The sequence below is a fragment of the Rhea pennata genome, chromosome 3 (assembly GCF_028389875.1).
Source record: "Rhea pennata isolate bPtePen1 chromosome 3, bPtePen1.pri, whole genome shotgun sequence".
Classification (NCBI taxonomy): domain Eukaryota; kingdom Metazoa; phylum Chordata; class Aves; order Rheiformes; family Rheidae; genus Rhea; species Rhea pennata.
The window spans coordinates 72,533,802-72,555,207 of NC_084665.1; the positions used below are offsets into that span (position 1 = coordinate 72,533,802).

The 21,406-nt window shown below is 38.1% G+C and overlaps 1 protein-coding gene across 9 annotated transcripts in view; it reads right to left on the reverse strand.

The window, feature by feature from the left end:
- LOC134138645 (heat shock factor protein 2-like) overlaps nt 1–16,887 on the reverse strand; it is a 28,241-nt gene extending 11,354 nt beyond the window's left edge. For 5 of the 9 annotated variants that reach the window (XM_062572609.1, XM_062572605.1, XM_062572604.1 and 2 more), the window contains exons 1-8: nt 16,372–16,521; nt 16,096–16,204; nt 10,269–10,396; nt 9,506–9,630; nt 6,827–6,902; nt 5,078–5,124; nt 3,829–3,898; nt 1,646–1,779 (exon numbers count right to left, since the gene is read on the reverse strand). In XM_062572609.1, the coding sequence (XP_062428593.1) occupies nt 1,646–1,779; nt 3,829–3,898; nt 5,078–5,124; nt 6,827–6,902; nt 9,506–9,630; nt 10,269–10,396; nt 16,096–16,204; nt 16,372–16,482 (800 nt within the window). In that variant the 5' untranslated portion in view covers nt 16,483–16,521. Of the gene's footprint in view, nt 1–1,645; nt 1,780–3,828; nt 3,899–5,077; nt 5,125–6,826; nt 6,903–9,505; nt 9,631–10,268; nt 10,397–15,547; nt 15,597–16,095; nt 16,205–16,371; nt 16,522–16,617 lie in introns of those variants that run through there. The other 4 variants (XM_062572607.1, XM_062572606.1, XM_062572610.1 and 1 more) reach the window with 4 other exon arrangements.
- Between the last annotated feature and the right edge of the window lie 4,519 nt (nt 16,888–21,406).

Genomic DNA, 21,406 nt, shown 5'->3' on the forward strand with positions numbered 1-21,406 from the left:
TACCTTGCAGCAGAGATGTAAAAGTTCTTCAGGACTGGCAGTAAACTTCTCAGTCTTAGCTTTACAGAAGTTCTCATTCTTACTGCTAAGGTAACCATCTCCAATTACAGGAGTATACACGTGAAGGCAGTCACCACATTTTCCTAAGTTTTTGATCTGTTTTCGGGTGTCAAAATACAGCACAGGTCTTCCTATTAACTTACCTGGTATTTTCCCTTTTACAGTAAAATAGTTAAAGGTGTCCTGCTTTGATTCCATGCTTTATAAATAGCTCTCTAACCTAGCCCACCAAAAAATGAGGAGGGAAATGCAGAAGACTTAATCCATCCTAAAAAACATCAGTAAGTTACCATCCCGCAGTTTAGCCTGCAAGGTGACACAGCATTAACAGAACATACGAAGTTATATGTCAAGGATGAAAACAAACGAGCAAACAACAAACCCAACCTTTTAGTCATATTACATAAAGGCATATTTAAGATATGTGTGGTTTAAGTTAGATTTTACTTGTTAGGTCTCAAGTACTATTGGACTAGAACTATAAGTGATCCAAGACAGCAAATAGTAACTCCACGTCTTTCTTTTTTTCCAGAAGATAAATTTCATGAGTATTTCAGAGAGAAGTTTCAGAGTCCACAGTGTTAGTGTATTCATTCTAGTATGCCCATCTGCTGAATACTAATTAAATTCTCTTTTAACAACACAACTGGCCATGAAACATTTGTTCTTAATGCAACAGAGGAGTTGCACTAAAAATTAGCATTTGCATTCTAACCAGAAAAGGAGCTGAAACAAAAAGAACATCCCTCCCTCAAACTAGAACTGAACCCAAGCTGTCACTTCAAAGCTTTTGTTTTTGTACACAGCAGAGCTTCATTCAGCTTCAACAGCAACAGCCAAAATACACAAATCGCTCGCTACTTCTTCAGAGTAACTGTGGTGCCACAATGACTTTACCTTCAGTGAACAACCTTCCCTCACCACTCTCTGCTTCTCTTTTAGCCCTACTTATAACAGAAACAAACAAATCAAGACTCACTTTTCAACACATACCCTGTTAAGTGAATGGGAATAGCTGGGAAAGCGGAAGGAAGAAGAGTCTCCAAAGGGAATGGGAGAGGTCCCTTTTTTCATCCTTTTCCATTGCCCCCCAAAACAATGAACCAGCCCCCTCATCTTCTGCAGCCTTCATTTCCTTTCTCAAAATTCATGAGTAGGGCAGATGGAGAAGCCAGATGGCACATTTTCCCAGCAAACATATAAACACTTCCTAACCTACAGTTCCGCCCCTTATCTCCTCTTCCTTTCTCCTACTTATTCACCTATTTTTAAAATGCCAAAAAAAAAAAAAGAAAAAAAAAAAAAAAAACACAGTTAACACAAGCCAATTATGACCATGAGCTAGAACATGTCGAGCCAACCACCCTGAACTAGAACAACTTCAGTCAGAGCTGAATTCAAGCAGGAAATGAACCAAGTGAAGTGGAAGGGGGCCAGAGGGGATGAAAAGGAAAGCCCTATCTTCATTGTTACATCTGAACACAAGCAGTGCTCAACTCCCAAGGAGATCTATCTTTTCCTTGCTTAGATAGGCCTAAAACTTCCAGTACTGTTTACCCCTTAAAAGGAAATGTGTTACTCTTACTTTTCATCAATCCTTGTCCACATTCGAGATGTGTCCGACTGAAATCTTAGTTGATCTCCTTCAACTGATGCTTCATTGATGCTAACTTCAGACTTGTTTCCACTTCCTGTCCTATCACACTGGTTTTCTGCAGTCTGGAAAAATGGAACACAAACAAACAAACAATACTTTGCTTGAGTAGTGAAGAGGAAACCTTGCCCTATTTCAAGCTTCTATTTCCTTTGAGATAATGTAGCCTTCACTGGATGTAAAATAAAATTAAATAAAATTGTTTGGTTTTATTTAATTTATCCCACAAGAAATTATCCAAGATAAGTTCAGCTTATTCAATGAATGCAAGAAGAAGATTGCCTTGGGCTAAACTACAGAAATGAAAATACATAAAGGCAACACACAATAAGCTCCAAGATATCCTTGCTTCAACTTTTATAAAGGCTCCAAAGGAGCTCCTGAATGCATAGCTAAGAAGATAGTAAAGCGGTCAAATCTCCAGTAGTTTGCTCACTCTAAGCATTGGTATAACATAGTGCAAGAGAGCTCTGAACTTTTCCTCTTGAATAGGAATTTTGATAAATTCAAGCCCTAACTTTCTGTGATATTTTGATAATTACTAAATTTTATTACACCATTTTTGTCTTTTTTTATTTTTTAATTGTTTAGTGATGGTACTGCAGCCTTTGTAGGCAAACTATCAACAGACAGGACACTGCTAGGGGCAGGGGAGAGAAAAAGAAAAATGAAGCCTCCTTAATCAAACAGCTTGAACAGAAGACAATAGCTTAATATCAGTCATGGACAAGACAGTGGTTCTCTGATGAACAGAGTTATAAGCCCTTCAAATTTTTCTGCTGCTTTACCACTGCTCTGCCTGCAAGGCATATTTTTTCTACAGCCCCTCAAAATCCTCTCATTCCTGAAAGCTTCCAACCTCCTTCAACAGATAACTGGTGGCACAGTTAAAAGGTATCAGTAAATAAAGCTTTTTCAAGTTAATCTAAAAAAAAAAAAAAAAAAAAAAAAAAAAAAAAAAAAAAAAAAAGACCAGACACTTCAAAATTCACTAGAGAATTAAATGATCTCAAGTAATAATCCCAAGAATATACAAGCCAAGTTTTCATTTAGGTACATTCTCCCCTTGCTTGCTGAGTGATAGCCGCATAGAGCTTTTACAGAAGAGATTAAACTTTAAATTATACAGCATTTTTCCTTAATAGTTCAGGTAAAATATTAAGCAGCATAACAACATTTAGTCTAATGTTTCTTTCAGAAAATGAATATTTTCCAAATGAGTCTAATAAAAGATAACTCTTCAAATTTCATGTAGTGATATTAGTACGGTAATAGTTTAGAGTAATTACTCAAATATTTCTCTAGTATTTTCTTTAGTTCTCTGTACTTAAGAACAAACAAGGGTCATTCTGATGCTGCATGATACTAATTTGAATGCTTAAAAAATAAACAGATTTCCCAAAAGCATCTATTTAGAACAGCCATAAGTTGGTAGTAAGAATTAGTGACAAATATGACATAGTTTTTGTGAATATCATGAAGAATATGCTTTTTTTCCAATCAAATTCTTTGATCCTTCAAAATACGTTAGAACACATTAGAGAACTTATCCAACCAAGCACATTTTTTTAAACACAAGACTATCCAAACAAATGCATTGATACTCTGCAGAACAGGGCCAGAGGGCCTCTCGGGATGAGATCCTAGAAGTTACTCTACACTTCTTTCAGCTGCATACATTCCTTATTGTACACATACAAAGTTATTTACATCTCACATTGGTAATAAGAAAAAAAAAAACACATCGCAAGAGTTACATTATCTGCATCAGTGATATTTCTGCATCAGTGATATTACTTTACATCGGTGATATTGCTTAGACTATGTAATGTGATGATGGTTGCCAAGCTAAAACATGAAACTACCAAGAATTAGAGCTAAAGGGCAAAAAACTGTAAGGGTATAAAGAAAGAATTCCTTTAGAAAGTGCTACACACTACTGGCTCTATAACGATTGTCCTATTATACTCATTACTATGCCACATAGCATCTATACATAACCTATAAATTCAAGCAAAGATCAAGTGTAGCTCCAGCCATGACACAGCAAATATTTGTACTGAACAACAATGGTTATTGTAGAGAAGAAAGAAGAGTTAAAGATAATGGTTTACCTGGCTCTGGTCAACTAGTTCTTGAGCAGACTGTTGATTGTAGTCTCCTGTGCTATCTATCATAAGGGGCCTAGAATAGATTATTTAAAGCGTTTGCAATGCTAACTTTGCAAGGTAGATATGCTTGCATTGCTATTTCAATGCTAGCAAGGCAGGTATCAAAGAATCACAGGAACAGTACAAATCTTAATACAAAAAAAATACAAGGCAGCAGCAGCAGCTTCGGAAGAAGCATAACTACGTAATGTACCTTTACCAACTTAGGTTTCCTACTGGTCAAGTGAAACTTCAGCTTTCTAAAAATCTGCCTTTATCTTGTGATGGTACATCATCTTTGAACTACAATATATGTACACAAGAAGAGACTAGATTCACATAATTCTGTGCAAGAATCATGATAAAGTGACCTTATTTTGATTTGAAGTCCTTACAGGGCAAGCATTTTCACTGCAGAACTCCTAATTTTGCTGAGGAATTGCTTCCTGTATTTGGTGAACACAAAAATCCGAGAGTTCATTACAGAGGACATATCATTTGGCCTGTACTGGCAGGATTTTAAGTTTACAGGTCTCTGTGATACCTATTTCACTCTCATTCCCAATCCCAAATGGTTAGTTTGGGATTAGCCCAAATAAAATAAAAATATCAGATGTTTAAATATATATATATATATATATATATACACACACATATATATATATATATATAAAAAATCCAGTACTGGTGAGGGATGCTCTCTTAATTAAAAGTAGACAACAAGGGCAATGGGAGCTTCTTCTTCCAGACAGACAGGAAAACTCCTTCCTGACTTTTAGTAATGGCTGTCACAGTAAGATTTTCCTCCAGTACAGTTTAAGCTATACATAGTCTTCATAAAGTTAAAGCTATTACTATTAATCTATATCAAGATAGTTTTTGACATTTGTGGTAAATCTTACTGTTTGGGAACTTGGGGGGCACAGGGCTGGGCAGGGAAGGCATAACAAAACAAACAAACAAAAAAAAAAGGAACATGAAAGTTTTTTTTAGACCGAATCTGACAAAAAGAGAAGATGATAAAATCCTAGAGACACTTCTAGGAGATACTATTTTAATGATGCAGATTAATGAGGAAAAACAAATGACACACACACAAAAACCACACAGCCAGATCAGTTATCTGAAAGCTACTAGAGGACGTTCTTTCAATACCAGCACAAAAATAAAGTTAATGCTAAACAGAGTTAGTTTTACAGTCTGTTTCACTTACTTTTGTGGCAGGCCCATAGTTTGGTTATGACACTGTGATGCAACATTCTGAGGGGGGAAAAAGGGCAAAAAACAATGCAGGCATGAATTTGAGACGAGACTACTGGCCAGTCAATAATTAATGAAAAATAATGATTCTTCCTACATCATCCTAACTCTAGATTTTTGTCCATAATCAAGACCAGTAATATCTCAGAGTTATTGTCAGTAATCATAGAACAAAAAACTTCAGAATCCATTAATTCTATTAAATTCTTCTTTCTTAAGATTAAGAATGTTCTAACTTCCAAGACAGAGCAAAAAGCTCTTGAAGAGGTTACTAAGTGAAGGACAAGTAAAAATATTGATGTTCAATGAAACTAAGGAAAATCTACTGGTAACTGACCAAGATACATTTTATGTTTCATCCCCAAGAGCTGTAACAAAAGCCTGCAGGGTTTGGAGAAAATTACAGCTATAGAGATGTCAAGTACTTTCCCATTCTTATATTAATTCCTTATGTAAGGATAGTAATTTCAACAAGCATACTGAAATCATGAGAAGAATTGGGAGTATTTGTACACTTTGCCAGAGGAAAGTTGTACACATACAGTTTCCAAAAATGTAAACATGTTGGGGCACTATGACTATGCTTTCTGCTCTTAAAAAAGCTACAAGCAATTTGCCCAGTCACCAATTAGATCACAGTCAGAAATCAAATTACATACAGAAAAGCCGTCGCCTTAGCAGCACAAAACATTCTATTGCTAGTGGAAGAGCTGTTCTGCTGTGATGGTTAACCATCACAGCAAATATCCCTGCTTTGGGTACTCAATGCAGAGGTGGATCTGTGCAGCTACGGCGTGGAACTGGGATTCATGGATTTGATCCCGACTGCCCCATTCTGGTGATCCCAGCCAAGGCACTTGGCATGTACATAAGAAATGATGTGACAGGTCAGGCAAATGGCATGCTTAACAGCAGCTGTAAAAGATGCCTATTTAGGGAGAGTGTGTGAGGCTAGCCACTTTATTCAATCCAATCCACTAGCACTATCCCAGCACACAGAATTTTGTAGGGATATTGGAGTGTACACGGCAGCCCTTTTAGTGTTCATTCATAGACCAGCCATTAATGAATTTGTTTCATCCATCTCTGAACCTGCTAACACACCCTGCCTCTGCAGCCTCCTATGGCAGCAGGTTCCAGAATTTCACTATTTGTTGCATGAAGAACTGCTTTTTATCCATTTTAAATTAAACTAGTGATAAAAGGACAGAGTGCCAGCTTATATGGCAGAATTTGCTGAAACACATTTGTGTTCAGTTTGTTGATTGCTGCTGTGATTCTGCAAGCCTCAACTATATCCTCTCCCTCAGCCTTTTCCTCTCCAAACAGAGGAAACCCAGACTTTTCAGTCTCCCCTTATAAAGCAGCTGGCCCCCTCCTTGATCATTTTAGCTGCCTAGACAGCTGCATCATATTCATACAAGACAGATATCCTCTTTTATGGGAAAGGTATTTCATCCGAAATTCCTCACAGTAACTAGGTATGAAGCAGGAAATTCTGCGAAGTAGTAATTTAAACTACTGCTTCATGTTCTCATTTATTTAAACCAGAGTATTTTCTAGAAGTCCACAGAGCTGGCAATTACAGGATGGCACCGCTGTTCTCCTCAGTGTCAAAGGCATTAACTGGACATAATCACACAATTTAAAACTATCTAGAAGTTTTATGTTTCAAAGTCACTCAGCAACTGTGGCTACTCACTGCCTCACAGAGCTGTCGATGCTGAATTTGCTTCTGTTTAAGATCAAGAACTTCCTTCCAAAGGGCTTTGTTTTCCCTGAAAATTCAAGGGAAACATTTCAGTAGTTCTTAAAGAGGCCTAACATTCCCATCTTAAAAAAAAAGGGGAGGGGGGAGCAGGAAAAGAGTGGGAAGAAACTGAGGTTTTGTAGATAACACCAAAATCCTCAAAATAATCATTTAAACCTTTGTCACAATGAAATAAAACCTATTTTTATAAAAACAGGAAAGCTCTATGGACATAAAACATGACAAACTTAAGACATTTGCGTAGAGGGATAGTGTAGTGGTTATCACATCTGCTTTACACACTGAAGGTCCTAAGTTCAAGCCCCAGTGGAACCAGCACCAGGAAATCTTCAGGAAGTTGAACTAGATGATCTCCAGGGGTCCCTTTCAACCTTACTGATTCTATGATCATTTCCAACACACCCTAACACCTTATCTGCTCTACAGTCTAGCTATTTATCTCAAGTGGGACACAAATCCAATATGAAGTAAGCATCTCAAACAAGCTGCCAGTATCCTTCACTTAGTAATAGGAAGGCAAGAATAAAGTTCACCCCGTTGAGCTTTTCTGTCGTTTGTGAACACAAATAAGCTTCAAAGCAAACAAACAAATGTGACTGACACATACACTACTGATAAATTGTACATACTTTTGCAAGTATTTTGGGAGCCTTTAGGCTCCCAAAATTATTAACCTAGATCTCATTTCTTAGAGCCATGCGCTAAAGAAGCATTGAAAGATGGAATGCCTCTGGCATTTTTGCAAAGTGAAAATTCCCATTCAATTCAGATAAATTAGATTTGGTTCCATAGTCTACTTAAAGAAAGAGACCACATTCATTAAGAAGACCTCATCATATTTTGAGTATAAAAACTCTAGAACTGACAGGAAGAAGTGAATGTGGGAAACAAGACTGAGGAAACTGGAAATAGCACATAGAATAGCACGTCCATTAGTCCTGATAATGGTTTTGGCGCTTTTGCAGCCTCAGATCACAGAGGCACAGATCACAGGCAGTATTTGTAAGGGGACGTAATACCTTTTATTAGGCTAACTAACATAGTTGGAAAAAAGAACCAATGTGCGCCTGGGCACATAAGCCCTTTGAGGTCACTGTGCGCCTGAAAGCTTGCCTGACACCCTCTTCCATTATAAGTCAGTCTAATAAAAGGTACTACCTCTCTCCACAAGCATTGTCTCATATGTATTATTATACCATGTGCTGCCTCTGAGGAGAACTGACAAGATGAGGATATGAGTTCAGTAAGCCATGTATACTGAACACTCTTCATTGTGGTACATAGTTTTTCAACACTGTTACATCATCAGAATGTGATGAGGGGCAAAGAAAGCTAAGCCAAACAAACAAAAACCCCATCCTATTTGTATACAGTTCAAGTTTCTAATGCAATGTTAAGGAAAAGGCAGCAGAAGGAAATTCAAAACACAGAACAGGAAAGGCAGAACTTAAAATTATGACTGTGGTATTTGCTAAAAGGAGTTCCTATATTGCAAGAGCTGTGTTCTTATTAGAAAAAAGAATTGACGTGGGAATAAGACAACAATCCATCTTGAACAGATATATATTACCCTCTCTAAAGAGGTAGAGGTTATACAAGTGCAAGCTAGTCAGTTTCTCAGACCTCAAAATTAGCTTTAAAGGTTCTTCAGAAAAATACTCAAAAGCCCCCAAAAGTCTCAGTGAGGTACCAATCTTCAGCTGCCTCTCTAGATTTAACTTTCAAGAATTGTCTCAGAAAAGCCTCAAATCACACAAGACCGTGTCAGCCATCTTAAGTTTTCCTGCTTTCTTTTACAACCCAGGATTTAAACCTGTGCTTAAGAAGCATGTTCACATGATTCAGCTGCACACCAGATATAATTTTAAGTAATCTTCCAAAAGCACAAGCCACTTCAGGTAGAACACATTCCAGCCAGTTTTAGGTATCTAAAAACTTGACATACAATTCTAAGCTTCTATATTCTCCTCTGTATTCTGTTTACAGTCAGCAAGCCATGCATGTCCAAAGGGACATTTATCCTATTCTAGAAGGGTGGTTACTAGATTTAAGATATGTAATTTGCAGGCTGGAGTCCCTCAATTTAGCAGAAAGCTTACTTCAATTCTCTATCAGAAAATTGCCTAGCTTCTCTTTACAGAGAAAGATCTGTAGAACTCTCTCAGCTAGATGCTAACATACCAGATTCACGATCTTAAGCAGTATATAAACAACATGAAATCTAATAACTGGCGGAGGACTGTGATCCTAAGCACATTGTTTAGGAATGTAGGTCAACATTATTTAAAAAACAAACAAAAAAAACAAGCAAAAAAACCCCCTCAGCATTGCTTCATGTAACAGATGCAGTAGCAGAACACGGAGTGCGGCAGGCTGCTGACCACCATGTTTAGTGGTTGTATCAGTGCAATTCAGTTATCTAGGCCCCTGAAGCAACTGATGGATGTAATGTTCCCTAAACGGAATAACTTTTCACAATCAAAAGAAACATTGGAATGACTATTTCCTAACAGAACCCAAACAAGACTTTGCCTATTGAGGATGATGGTGTGGCAAAAAAAGCATGCTCAGAATCCTGATAAATGTTAGTGTTAGAATGATTCAACATACCTTTTTAGTGATTCAAGTGTGGAATCTATTACATCCTGTTTTCCTTGCACCTGATGAATAATTGCTAACATCTTGTGGATCTCCTCTGGATCAATCTTACCATTTTCTATACGAGGTAAAGGCACCTATAACAACCAAGATATGAACACTGAACAAGAGCAGTGAGAAATAGACAAAAATGAATGATTAGAACTCTTTTTAATCTAGCTTCTTCCTCAAGTTATCAGAGGGTTCACATAAAGGAAAGAAGCACGTACATGAAAAGACAAAAAGAGAGGTTAAGGAGTATGACAAATGTGCACTTGTAACACTCAGGCTAACTAGGATTGGAGGTTTAAATTCTAAAATGAGTATTTTTCATACAGCTCTTTAGACACACATTCGATTTGCAAGAATTGCCAATGTTTCAAAATCGTGTACAGTTTGTACCTTTTGAGTCCTTTTGACATTTTTAGCTGATGATACTGTCTTAGGATACTCACTATGAAAAGTTTTCTTATACTGCAGTGCAAATATAGAAGTTGGATTATACAACATACTGTTTGCAACCAAGTAACTTCATAGTAACAGTACTAAATGATGCTCTCCAGCAACACTTGATAAGGGCTTTTCATATTTTGCAAAGACAAATATGACTAAGCAAGAGTCCAAGACTAGAACATACCCATATCTGTGAGTGTATACGAGTTTTCCTAAGACATTCTGGAAGTATAATATTCAAAATTAATGAGCAAACATGTAGACATAAACTGAAGTTACTTACTTTCCTCTTTATCTTTGACAACAACTCTTCTTGGCCTTTTCTGAAAAAGGGATGTTGGTATTTGCCAGAACCGTATCGCTCTTGCTTAGCTGAGCCTGATTCATAATGCATAACTTTATGAAAACCATCTAGAAAGAAACACAAACAAAGTTTGTGTTACAGGGCATCTCCTTATGTCCAAATAAAAGGACAAACCAAATAGTTAAGATTTGCAATAGCAAGAACAACAGTATGCTCATCTGACAAAATTCAGACATGGACATGGCCAAGCATGACTTTCAGGGAGAAAAATAAACAAATGGTGAACGTTTTGCCCCAAAGGGGATGGAGAGAGAGAAGAGAAGAGAAGGAAAGTCTTCCTCCCTTTGAAACTTGATATTCCCTGACAAATATTTTAAAGTTTACATGACAAACCACCCAAAACTTCAGGCAGCTTGCTTCAGCAGAGACTGCCCAGGGAAAGCAAACCTCACTACATACCTTAACACCATTGCAAAACTACTACAAACAGTCTCTAATATCTAAAGTTCTTTGGCGTAAGGATAAGCAATTCAATACTTACAAAAGAACTCATACCAAAAATAGACAAATACAAATACACACTCCAAAAAAACCCGAAGTACAAAAAAAAAAAAAAAAAAAAAAACCATACAATCAAGAACAGATCCTGATGCAACTGAAAAGGAGAGCAGTTCAAAGCAAAGAAAAATTACAGAGTTATAAATGTGATGGTAGAAAGCTGTTAGAAAAGTTAAATGTGAAAGAGGAGTGCATGACTACACTGCTCTGTCAAAACTGGAAGAGTAACATAAACATATGTATACACTCCTTTTCCTCGCTCCCCCAAAATCTCATTTTTCCATAAATTCAAATTTTTTGCATGTTTGTTCAAATTTTTAGTTATTTCTGAAAGTTGCCACTTACCGGAAATGAAATAATTTTTCCTATTATGAGACGCTCCTAAGACGAATATAAGACTTGAGGCAGAAGTAGCTGAGTACCAAAACAAAAAAATCCTAACACTGTCACTCGCTTAGAACAATTGAAAATCTGATATGAAATTTGTTATATGTTTGGAATTGTGTTTTTGAAAACTTTACAAGCATAACACTAGGATGTGACAGACTAGCTACTTAGACAATTCCTGGGCTGAGAAGAGGGGAGGGAAGAAGGGGATGTCCATCAAGTTCTTGGAATACATCTATCCAAAAGAAAAGTTAAAAAAAAAAAAAAAAAAAAAAAAAAAAAAAAAAAAAAAAAACAATTTTGCTGGGCTGACTAACAACTTGCACATTATGGAGATGCTTCCAAATTTCACTCTAACCATTAGAGAAACCAGCTATGGAAGGAAACTCTGGTGAGCGGTCATAAAATGAAGTAACCACCTTTAGAAAGGATATACAAAAGGATAAAAAATAAGGTGAAAAAGAAATTCAGAGAACTGATAAGCTAGAGCTCAAAGGATGCAAAATGTCTTATAGTTCATTAATAAAATAGACAGTAGGTATGTTGTACCCTAAACTGGAAAAACTACATTGTTCTACAAAAAAATAAGTTATTTAATAATAATAATAATAAAAAAATGTTCTTAAGCTTAACTTAAGAACATACCAAACTAAGAGTAGGTACTGAAACTGGAAAGATTAGTCTTTGCTTCTAATCATCTAGTGTTGCTAGGTTCTAAGATACTGGAAAACTGAAACAGACAGATATTATTAAACCACAGCAGATCTGACAGAAACACAACTTAGAAGGCCCAATGGATTTTTAGGTCTATGGGGATACATTCTTGCAAATGCCAAAATCCCAGATTTCAGCAAGCATGAACTTAAAAACACCACACTCAGTGGAAAAAAGAAGCAGAGAAAGTGGCCAAGCAAAGACTAACTTACACGGAAGATAGGGTAAAGAGAAAAATTTTAAGTAACACTCCCTTGATAGAAATTGTTTGAAATAGCAAAGTATTACGAGATTTTAATACGGCAAAATAATTTGCAAAAAATCAGGAAATTTTGTACTTTCATTCATATTCTGCACCTGCTCGGAAGCTTAAACAGCTTTCTGAACACCCCATTGCTCTATATGCCTATGAAATTGCTGGACTACTACTATAAATATCTGGAATAGCATACTGCTAATTCAGCATCTTGAGCCTTTATCTGACATTTGTTTCAATAAACAGTTTTCAGTCTCTTGAGTCGTAAGAACTGGTTTAAGCTTGCATTTTAGTTGCTTAAAAGATGTGTTACAATCACTCAGTCCAATAGGCTTTGAATGCAATTATGTTTGCTTTTTCATTCCTACCCCTTGACTTAAAATTACATAGATATTACAGGCATAAGTTTTCTACGGAAAATTTCTCTCAGGACAGGCTATCAATTCCTAAAAGGAGACATGGGAAAACTAACTCTCCCTTTGCCAATACACAGGTTAAATTACTAGGCTATGCTTTCAGTGTTCTTGACATTATATTCCAATTCTAGATGACTACTTTCACTACGATTTAGCATTTCAATCTAGAATTATGGTGCAGAAGAAAGTCATAGTGTGCTTTAGCTAAATTTCTTCCTATGCAGGAAAGTTCATCAATACTAGGACATCCTGTTAGTCTTGCACTGCTTGAGGTGCTATTATGCACAGAAAGCGGACGGAGTATATCAAACCAAAGATGTATTTTTTAACATTATCAGTAACAACAATATTTTAAGAACCGTCCAGGCCAATAAACATACTATTTAATGCTTCTGTAGGAACCTCACTGCAAATATCTTCGTTTTGTAACTCAGTTTTAGTATTTTAAATCTTCATAAAAATACTTACTGCATCACAATGGCTGCTTTTTGTGTTGTCTTTTTGAATGCATTCTTATAACACAATAGTTCACTCAAGGAAGAGTGTCTTATCAGCCCTGTATTTATATGGTGCACTGAAACTACCATAGCAGACAAGAGCTTAAACATCACTCATTTCTAACAGACATCTTGTTAAACACACACACCCACACTGGATTCAAATACATTTCAGTTGCAAAATGAGCCACAAACTTAAAATATTAGAAGCTTTTAATGACTTCAGATTTAATGACCCTAGCATTTCAGTGATTAATAACATGAATTATTTTTTAGAGGGCTTTGAGAATTCAATTTCCTGATCTCACTTGATTTAATGGAACACTTAATACGATTAAAACCTAAACAATACACCTGCCATCATGTGGTGTGGTTTCTGGAATCAGAATAACTCAATGGCAATGTTCTATGAAAAACCCACTGGTCAGAGAAGCCTTTATCAGCAGTTCACAAGCAAATAACCTCATGAAAAAAAAAGGAAAGAAAAAGAAAGAAAAGCAAAACACCACCATCACAAATCAACCAACAAACAAAAACCCTAAATACTTAAATACTTTTGATTCCTCACACAAAAAGCTGTAAGGACAAAAAAGTTAGGATAATAGTTAAAAAAAAAAACAGACTGAAATGTCAGCCAGACTACTTCCAAGTTCAAAGTGATATTTCTGAAAGTGAACAAATCAAAATAAAAAAAGAAAAAAGAAAACCACACACAAAATCTGTAACCATGTATACAAGGCACTCTCCTCACTCACTGTCTCAAAGACACCCAAATAGAAATCTCTTAAACCGAGATGCATTTTTTTTAATATACAGAGGAGAATCAAAAGTCTCAAACCCTGACATGTAAAGTACCATGAAAAATAGTTAAAAAAAATTAATAATCTTATGAGCAGCCAGAGAGTTTCATGGAGCATGAACAGCAGGTTCCCTGTTTGCAGTCTTGCTTACTGAGCCATGAGTTTGAATTTGCTTGAACCCAACATAATGCACGCAAGTTACAAAACAGTGATAAATCACAGTGAGATCCATCTATTGATTTCCTTGTCATGTACCTGCCAGACATGGTATAAAAAGTTGCTCTCAGTCAGAACTGTCCATAATCACTCAACAGCCTGGATATAACATAAGCCTACAAGTCACAGGCTTCACATAAAGCTTTCAATAACTGCTATAACCTTTCACCAAGACTACAGTCTTTCCCAAGTAGCCCTTCAGTTGAGGCTGTCTGTTATTTTGCAGTGTTCAAGCTACACATAGTGACAAAAAGAACTGTGTCTCACAAATATGCCATCTCTTCATCATTTCTCAAGATGCATTTAATATGCAGCAAATCAAGCAGAATCTACACTTTCCTTGATGAAGCCTCTCACAAGTAAATCCTTTGCAAATTCCTGTTCTTTCTTTCTCCCCTTTACTTTGTCAGAATTCCTTCCCCAAACCTTATACATTGCCTTGCTTATTCATCTTGGTTAGGGGAAAGATGTGCTGCAACTGATTTGGTACTCAGATGCTAAAAGACTGACCAGTGAGCTCATGATGAATGACAGCCCAACTTACTACAGTACAGCCTCTTGCAACAATCCTTGTGTACTAGTGTTAATCTGTATCTTTCTCTTCCACCAGGGTGCCAGATGTCCTAACACTTGGAGGACCTTGAAGGCTTCTATTCCTTCTCAGTGTTCACTGGAGTTGGCCAGCCAGGAGAAAGTTATTGGGAAAAAAAGGAACACACAGACAGCATAACTGTAAAGACTTTACAAAGGCACAGGACTGTTCCAGGTCAACTGTTACCGTGACTGCCAGCAGAATAGGTCAGTCATAGAAGTCTTAAAATAAACACTATTAAAGGAAGCTCTTAAAAAAATATCAGATTGAGAAAATCACAATATTTTACATTAAAAAGATAATGCACCAGGCAGTACATTTTGTCCCTCACACTTAACCTGGACATCTGGATTACAGTTGACTTGTCAAGCCATATCTTTTCACCTAAAGAAGTTGTCACTCAAGAACACACACAGCCCTTTGCTAATCAAGGCATTAGAGAATAGTATTCATTAAAAAAAAAAAGGTATATGGAAAAGCATCTATATACCTCTACAGAAACCAATAGCCACAGAAGATTCTCACTTCCATGTTAGACATCATGATTTATTGGGGGGGGAGGGGAGGGGGTGTAGTAATTCCTTTCTGGTAGCTTTGCACTCTTCCAAGAACACAGGAAATTCATCATGAAAAACTGAAAATGCCATTCCCAAAGCTGTTCTTTGCGAGTCCCAACCAGTTCTTTGTAAGAGACATTTTAACTGCTGTTTATGATGTTTTTAAAGCATCTGCTTATTCTGAGACATAGGGAAATACAGAATTCATAGTATTACCTGAAGACAGACATTAAAGACAATATTAAATTAAATATTAAAGTATTACCTGAAGACAGACATTAGTAACATCCTTGTATAGTCTCCTTACTCAAAACCACAACTCAACAAGGGCAGGCCTTCAGAAGTGGTTCTTTCTTGACCTGGACAGGTGTGTTTGAGTTTTAAATCACTGGTAATTCGCATAGCAGACTAGGTAATGATTTAACTCCAGGCCCTCCTACATTCACACCCAAATTTAAAGACCAAATGGTTATACTAATTCAGCCAGGTATCACAAGGACTACTCTTGCAGCAATCATGAAAATCTAGACACAACACAGAAAAGACTTTGGCTGTGGTAGTGTCAAACCAAAGTATGGACGAACCAGCTTTGAGGTTTCCAGCACACTGTTCCCACAGGTAAGGTAACCTCAGCCACGACGTGACAGTGCCATGGAGTCACCTGCCTGAGAGCCACCTTCAGCTGTGCAGGACTAATCTCAGGCACAGGAAAAAGAGGCTGACACGCCAGCTGTCACTCCCAGAGGCACAGCGCGGAGCACGCAGCCCCAGAGGCAGGGATGCCGGGCCGGGCCGGGGGCGAGAAGCACTTACAGGAGTTGAGCTGCCTCACGAAGCTCGCCATGTTGTTGTGCTTGAAGTGCTTGGGGAGGATCTTCTTGGCGAAGCTCTCCTCATCCAGCACGTTGAAACTCTGCCCGTCCTACGAGAGGGACGACACGGCCGAGCCCTCATCACCTCAGGGAGCCGCCGCAGCAGCGCGGCGGCGGCGCCAACGGTCGCCGCGCGCGGCGGGCGGCGAACGCCGCGCCTCACCGAGCCGCCCCGGGCCCCGGCCGCCGCCGCCCGCCGGGTTCCCCCCGCACTCACTGCGCTCCAACAGATGAACTCATTGGTTTGGGGATCCTCCACGAGCGCCCAGACCTTGCTGAGGAACTGGGGCACGGCCGCCGCCCCGCCGCCGCGGCCGCCCGGCTTCATGCCGCGGCCGCCGCCCGCTCCGCCACCGTTCCCCGGCGGCCTCCCGCACCATAGACGCGAGAGCGAACTGGCGGGTAGAGCGCCGCCGGCGACGAGAGGAAGTAAAGCGAGACGCGGAGAGGAAGTCAGACATACCGGACGAGGGCGGAACTGCCGTGGCACCCACATCTTCTCTCATTCCCGGGGAGGGGGGGGCGGCTGTTGCCCCTAACCGAGATGGCGCCGCGGTAGCACGTGGGGCCGCGTCCTCCCTCATTTCTCTGTACATCTGTGAGCGTTTCCCCCAGTCCCTGCTTGCTCGCAGGTCCATGAAATTGCTGCAATTTCCTTAGTTTCCTGTTTCTTTAAAGAAGTCCTTACTGTTGCCCGCTTCCTCCCCCCCCTCGGCCGTCTGTTTTATCTGCTACATTTATCCTTCTTTATTCCTGTATGCTTTCTGCAGCCAATTGCTTAAGAGTATTGCTCTGAATTTATCCCCTACTGCCCTTTCCCTTTCTGTCTGTCCACATGTGGGACTTGTGTCACTCTTACGTCATCAGCATATGAATGGCCATAAGCATGTATGTGATCACTTCATGGTAAAAATGAGTAAAGGAAAATCCCACAGAGAGTCCTGGGTAGTGCAGCTCTCATCTTCAAGGGGCCAGCACTACCTGGGCTATAAGATTGCTATGATGTCCCAGCTTGTGTTTGGGGGTGCTGCGCCTGATAGAAGAGTTTTGGGGTTGATGATACGGATGCATGGTGAAAAATAAATAAAGAAATGAATTTTCTCAGCCTATGTTGTTCCCAATAATGGACACAGAGTTTTGGTCGTGTCACCTTTCAGCATCGTGCCGGGTAGTAAAGCTGGCAAAGTTATTTGTCAAGGTTGTGTTAATAATTAAACACTTGTGAATGATGCTATGAAAGACAACGTGCTAAGCCAAGAGCTACATAATCTAACTAGTAGAAAACTGTGTGTTAAATGTCACTATTTTCTTGATTTAAAACACTTATGTGGCACATTAAACCATCTCAGTATAATGATCAGGACTTGCAGTCTTTATTTTGGAAATAAGGATCCACTCTGTTCTGTTTTCACAGAGCACAGCTTGGTGGATGTGATGAGGATGATGATGAAGGAGAAGAGAGTAATGTATTGTTTTCTTTGTCCTCTCCCTGCTTCATCATGTGCACTCACACATATGGAGTGGCCTCCTTTACTTAAAATGGCAGCTTGTATTATTCCATTTCACAACTGCAGAGACCATCAGACTGTAGAATATTTGGGGAAGGAAGTTTCTCTTCTGTGAAAATTTACTCCACTTTGCATGGACTAATTCAATATCAACAGGGCCAAGAAAAACAGAGGATGACTCTAATGGATGGACAGAGGAAGACCTGAGTTGCAGTCTTAGCCCTAAGAACAGTGTAAAAATGTAAATTAAACATTTCAGTTGTACATATGGAAAATAGCTCAAGATGAAGATGGTGAGACACTGGGGCAGATTATGCAGAAACATTGTGGAATCTCTGCCTATGGAGTATTCAAAACTCAGCTGGACATAGCCCTGAGTAATCTACTCTGACTTTGAAGCTGGCCCTGCTCTGAGCAGAAGGTTGAACTGGATGACCTCCATGATTCTATGAATTAATTTTCTCAGTATCAGGAATTCTGCTTTCACATTCCCACCTTTAGTTAAATAAAATGTATATTCTCCATATTGCTAGACTTTTTGAGTTAATTGGGGCATGCAGAATCATGTTCCACCTTCCTCAGCCTCCAAACTATGGTTTTGTACAAAGGGACAGCTTCTAAGGTAAGTTCTTCGATGAAAAATAACCAACCAACCTGGAACTTGGACAAAATATTTAACTATCTAATGTATCCTTTCTTGCTTCAGTCAATTCAGGTAAACACCAGCACAAGAAGGCAGGGCCGGGCTCAGAATGAGCAATACCTGTCATCTTGTGTAACTGTAAAGAAGCATTCATGTGTCAAAAAGGATACACAGCAGACTCTAACTATGTATAAATATCTACTAGAAAGAGTAAGGTAGCAAGGAAAAAGAAAATGACACTGGTAGCAGTTAGATCATACATGTAATGGAAGGGTTTATACCTAATCTAATGTTGGGGTGTTGTATGAGAGAGAAAAACAATTAGCGTATTTTCACGCTAATGCAAAGGACTAGGAATTATTGTTGTAGGTTATGAAACTGGATCTTCTAGAAATAAAATGGTAGAATAGCAATAATCTTGGATCACAAAACATCAACTGAAAATCATTTGCTGTTCAAGGAAGTCAGAAATAAAGACGGCATGATGGTGAGATTCTACTGAATCCTGAATAGATGGCAGACTTGAAAGAGGTGAAGGAATAGAGTTGATTCAAATTCATTTTGTAGAAAAATTTTAGAAAAGACTATTAAGACACAGCAATCATATTAGTGTAAGCTGAGTCTGATTTGGTTAGGAGTGTTTTGAGTACTTGCTATTAGCAAGATAAATTCTGTGAAATACTTCGTCACAATGCCTGAATTTCATTTCCCAGGTACAAGTTGAAGAACAAATTATTTATTAGTAACAGTGGGACACAGTTACTGCTAAGTGTGAAAGTTAACAGAGTTCTTCACTGAAGAGTCTCTGGTCCAACAAAATAGTATATTTTATTAAAGTAGATTGTAATAAGCAGTTAGGACACTATAAAAGAGCTGAATACAGCAGCTGTAAAGTTACTCAGTTTAAATAAAACATAAAAAAGAGAAGTATTTAGGATCTTGTCTTCAAAAGGGTACATTTTGAGAAAGGTAGGAAACTGTTCAAAGTTTAGCTGTAAACCTGTTAGTCATCTGCTAATGACATTTCTGATTAAATGAGTTTGGAATTCTGTGATACTGTGGAAGGGTTTTCAAGAGAACATAGGATTGAAATACTGTGTAAGAAAAACTATACAGCCTTGAAAAGTGAGATGATAGAAATGAGGAGAAAGTAATAATACAAAATTCAAGCTCATGTACTGAGAGATCAGCTAAAAGCTTTCCTGTAATATTTGAGATCATCTGTAGGAGGTGAAGGACCTAGATATACTAGACAAGCACAGGACTTGAGTCACTGACGTGATATGAGACAAGAAAAAGATGCAATCAGACAGGATATTTCTGAGGCTTCAAGAGATATTGATGCTGGTTATAGAAGGGAATATTCTCAAGGGAATGAGCTTGTTTTGTAGACAGCTCTCATGAGCTGTGTTCAAAATCAGGTGTACTAAGGTTACAGTTTTAATAGGAATTTATTGATTTGTTTACAAATAATAAAAATGAGTTAATTTTACTATTTGTGCTGTCTTTGCATTCTTTCATTGCTGAGGATATTTTGTCTGTTTCAGTAATGTAAGAAATAAACTTTTTGATTTTCTTTTCTTCTTTCTTTCTTCTTTCTTTCTTTCCAGGCTGAAGACAAGCAAGCAAAAAAAAAAAAAAAAAAAGGAATTAAAGATCTCATGTTGGATGAAGACATTGGAGTGTAATCTTATTTAAGAAATATCCCCCAAAACCTCAAGCTAAGGAGAAGCTCTTTGAACTAAGAAGGTATAACATACAGACATTTTCAAATCAAATCTTTCTCCATAAAATGTAAGTAAAATGTAAGTATGATTTTAATGTATGCCTCTAGGTGGTGCTAATGTTATTTCAGTGGTCAAAATCACAATTTTAAGAAACATTTCAAGTAGCAGTGAAAGTATTTTGTGCACAGGTTTGGAATCCTGGTAGTCACATTTATTCAGCAGACCTCATGCTGATGATCTGCAAATGAGAAGAATTCACACACTTAATTTCTGGTAAATGAATCACCCTATGATCTATGTTCAAATAACATTTAAAGGTCTTGTTCAAACCCACAGAAGCTAATCATTCCAGAAATGGGTTTGAAAGATCATCTTTAAGCAAGTGTTTGATCGAAGAGTTGTGGCATGTTGGATATTAGTTTACTCACTACTTGGAGCATCATCTTACACAACTACTAATATAATGACTGAGCTATATTTATAACATTACAACTTGTAATTTTTACTTTACCTGTATGTAGCATATTGTAATTCTCATAGGATCCATAACACTAGGGTCATAGTTCTGTTTACCAATAATTCTCTTTATGAAAGGAATTATAAGCTTTTAGCTGAGTATTTTGGTGAGAAAACAATGCAAAACTTTCTGCTGGAAGAGTTTTTTATATAGTTTGCAGAAAATGAACCGTCATTATTTTATGCTCACTATAAAACAGTATCTGTTATTTGATATTAAATAAAAAATGATTATTCATCTAGGCATGTACTGCACATAAGACTTTGGACTGCAGTGTAAGATTGCTACATAATCTAGAATGTGTTTTTTTCTTCCTGCCTCGTTCATACATACTTTGTTTGGCAGCCTAGGCTGCTTGGCATTCTGGTGCTTTCTAACTTTCAGATACAGAAAAGTTGAAATTCACTTCTGCATCATTGTTGTTGACTGATAATTTTCTTTTCAGCATTGTAACGTCCAGTTGAGGCTCAGCTCTGAAGCAGGTTTTCCTGCAGTTCATCTGATATCCTTATTAAATTAAAAGGAAGTATATTCAAAGCAATGGCATATTTGTGAGATAATAGGTGGGCTGCACAGCCTTATGAGAACAGAGGTGGCTAGGTGGTAAAGACGGGCCTTAAACTTGCCACATTTAGCATCCTAGGAAGCAGTTTGTCCACTGTACTCTGCCTGGTTTGGTGCAGTAGGGCTGGCTGGAGTAGGATAGGCGGCAGGATGAGTGGACAGCCCTGCTTCTGTCCCCTGGCACCCAAACGTCAGACCACTGGCATGTCGCTGCTGGCTGGCTCGCTCATCTCTCTCTAGGGACCCTCCTGCCAGGGTCACGCTGTGCAAAGGACCCTGCACTAGGGCAGCTG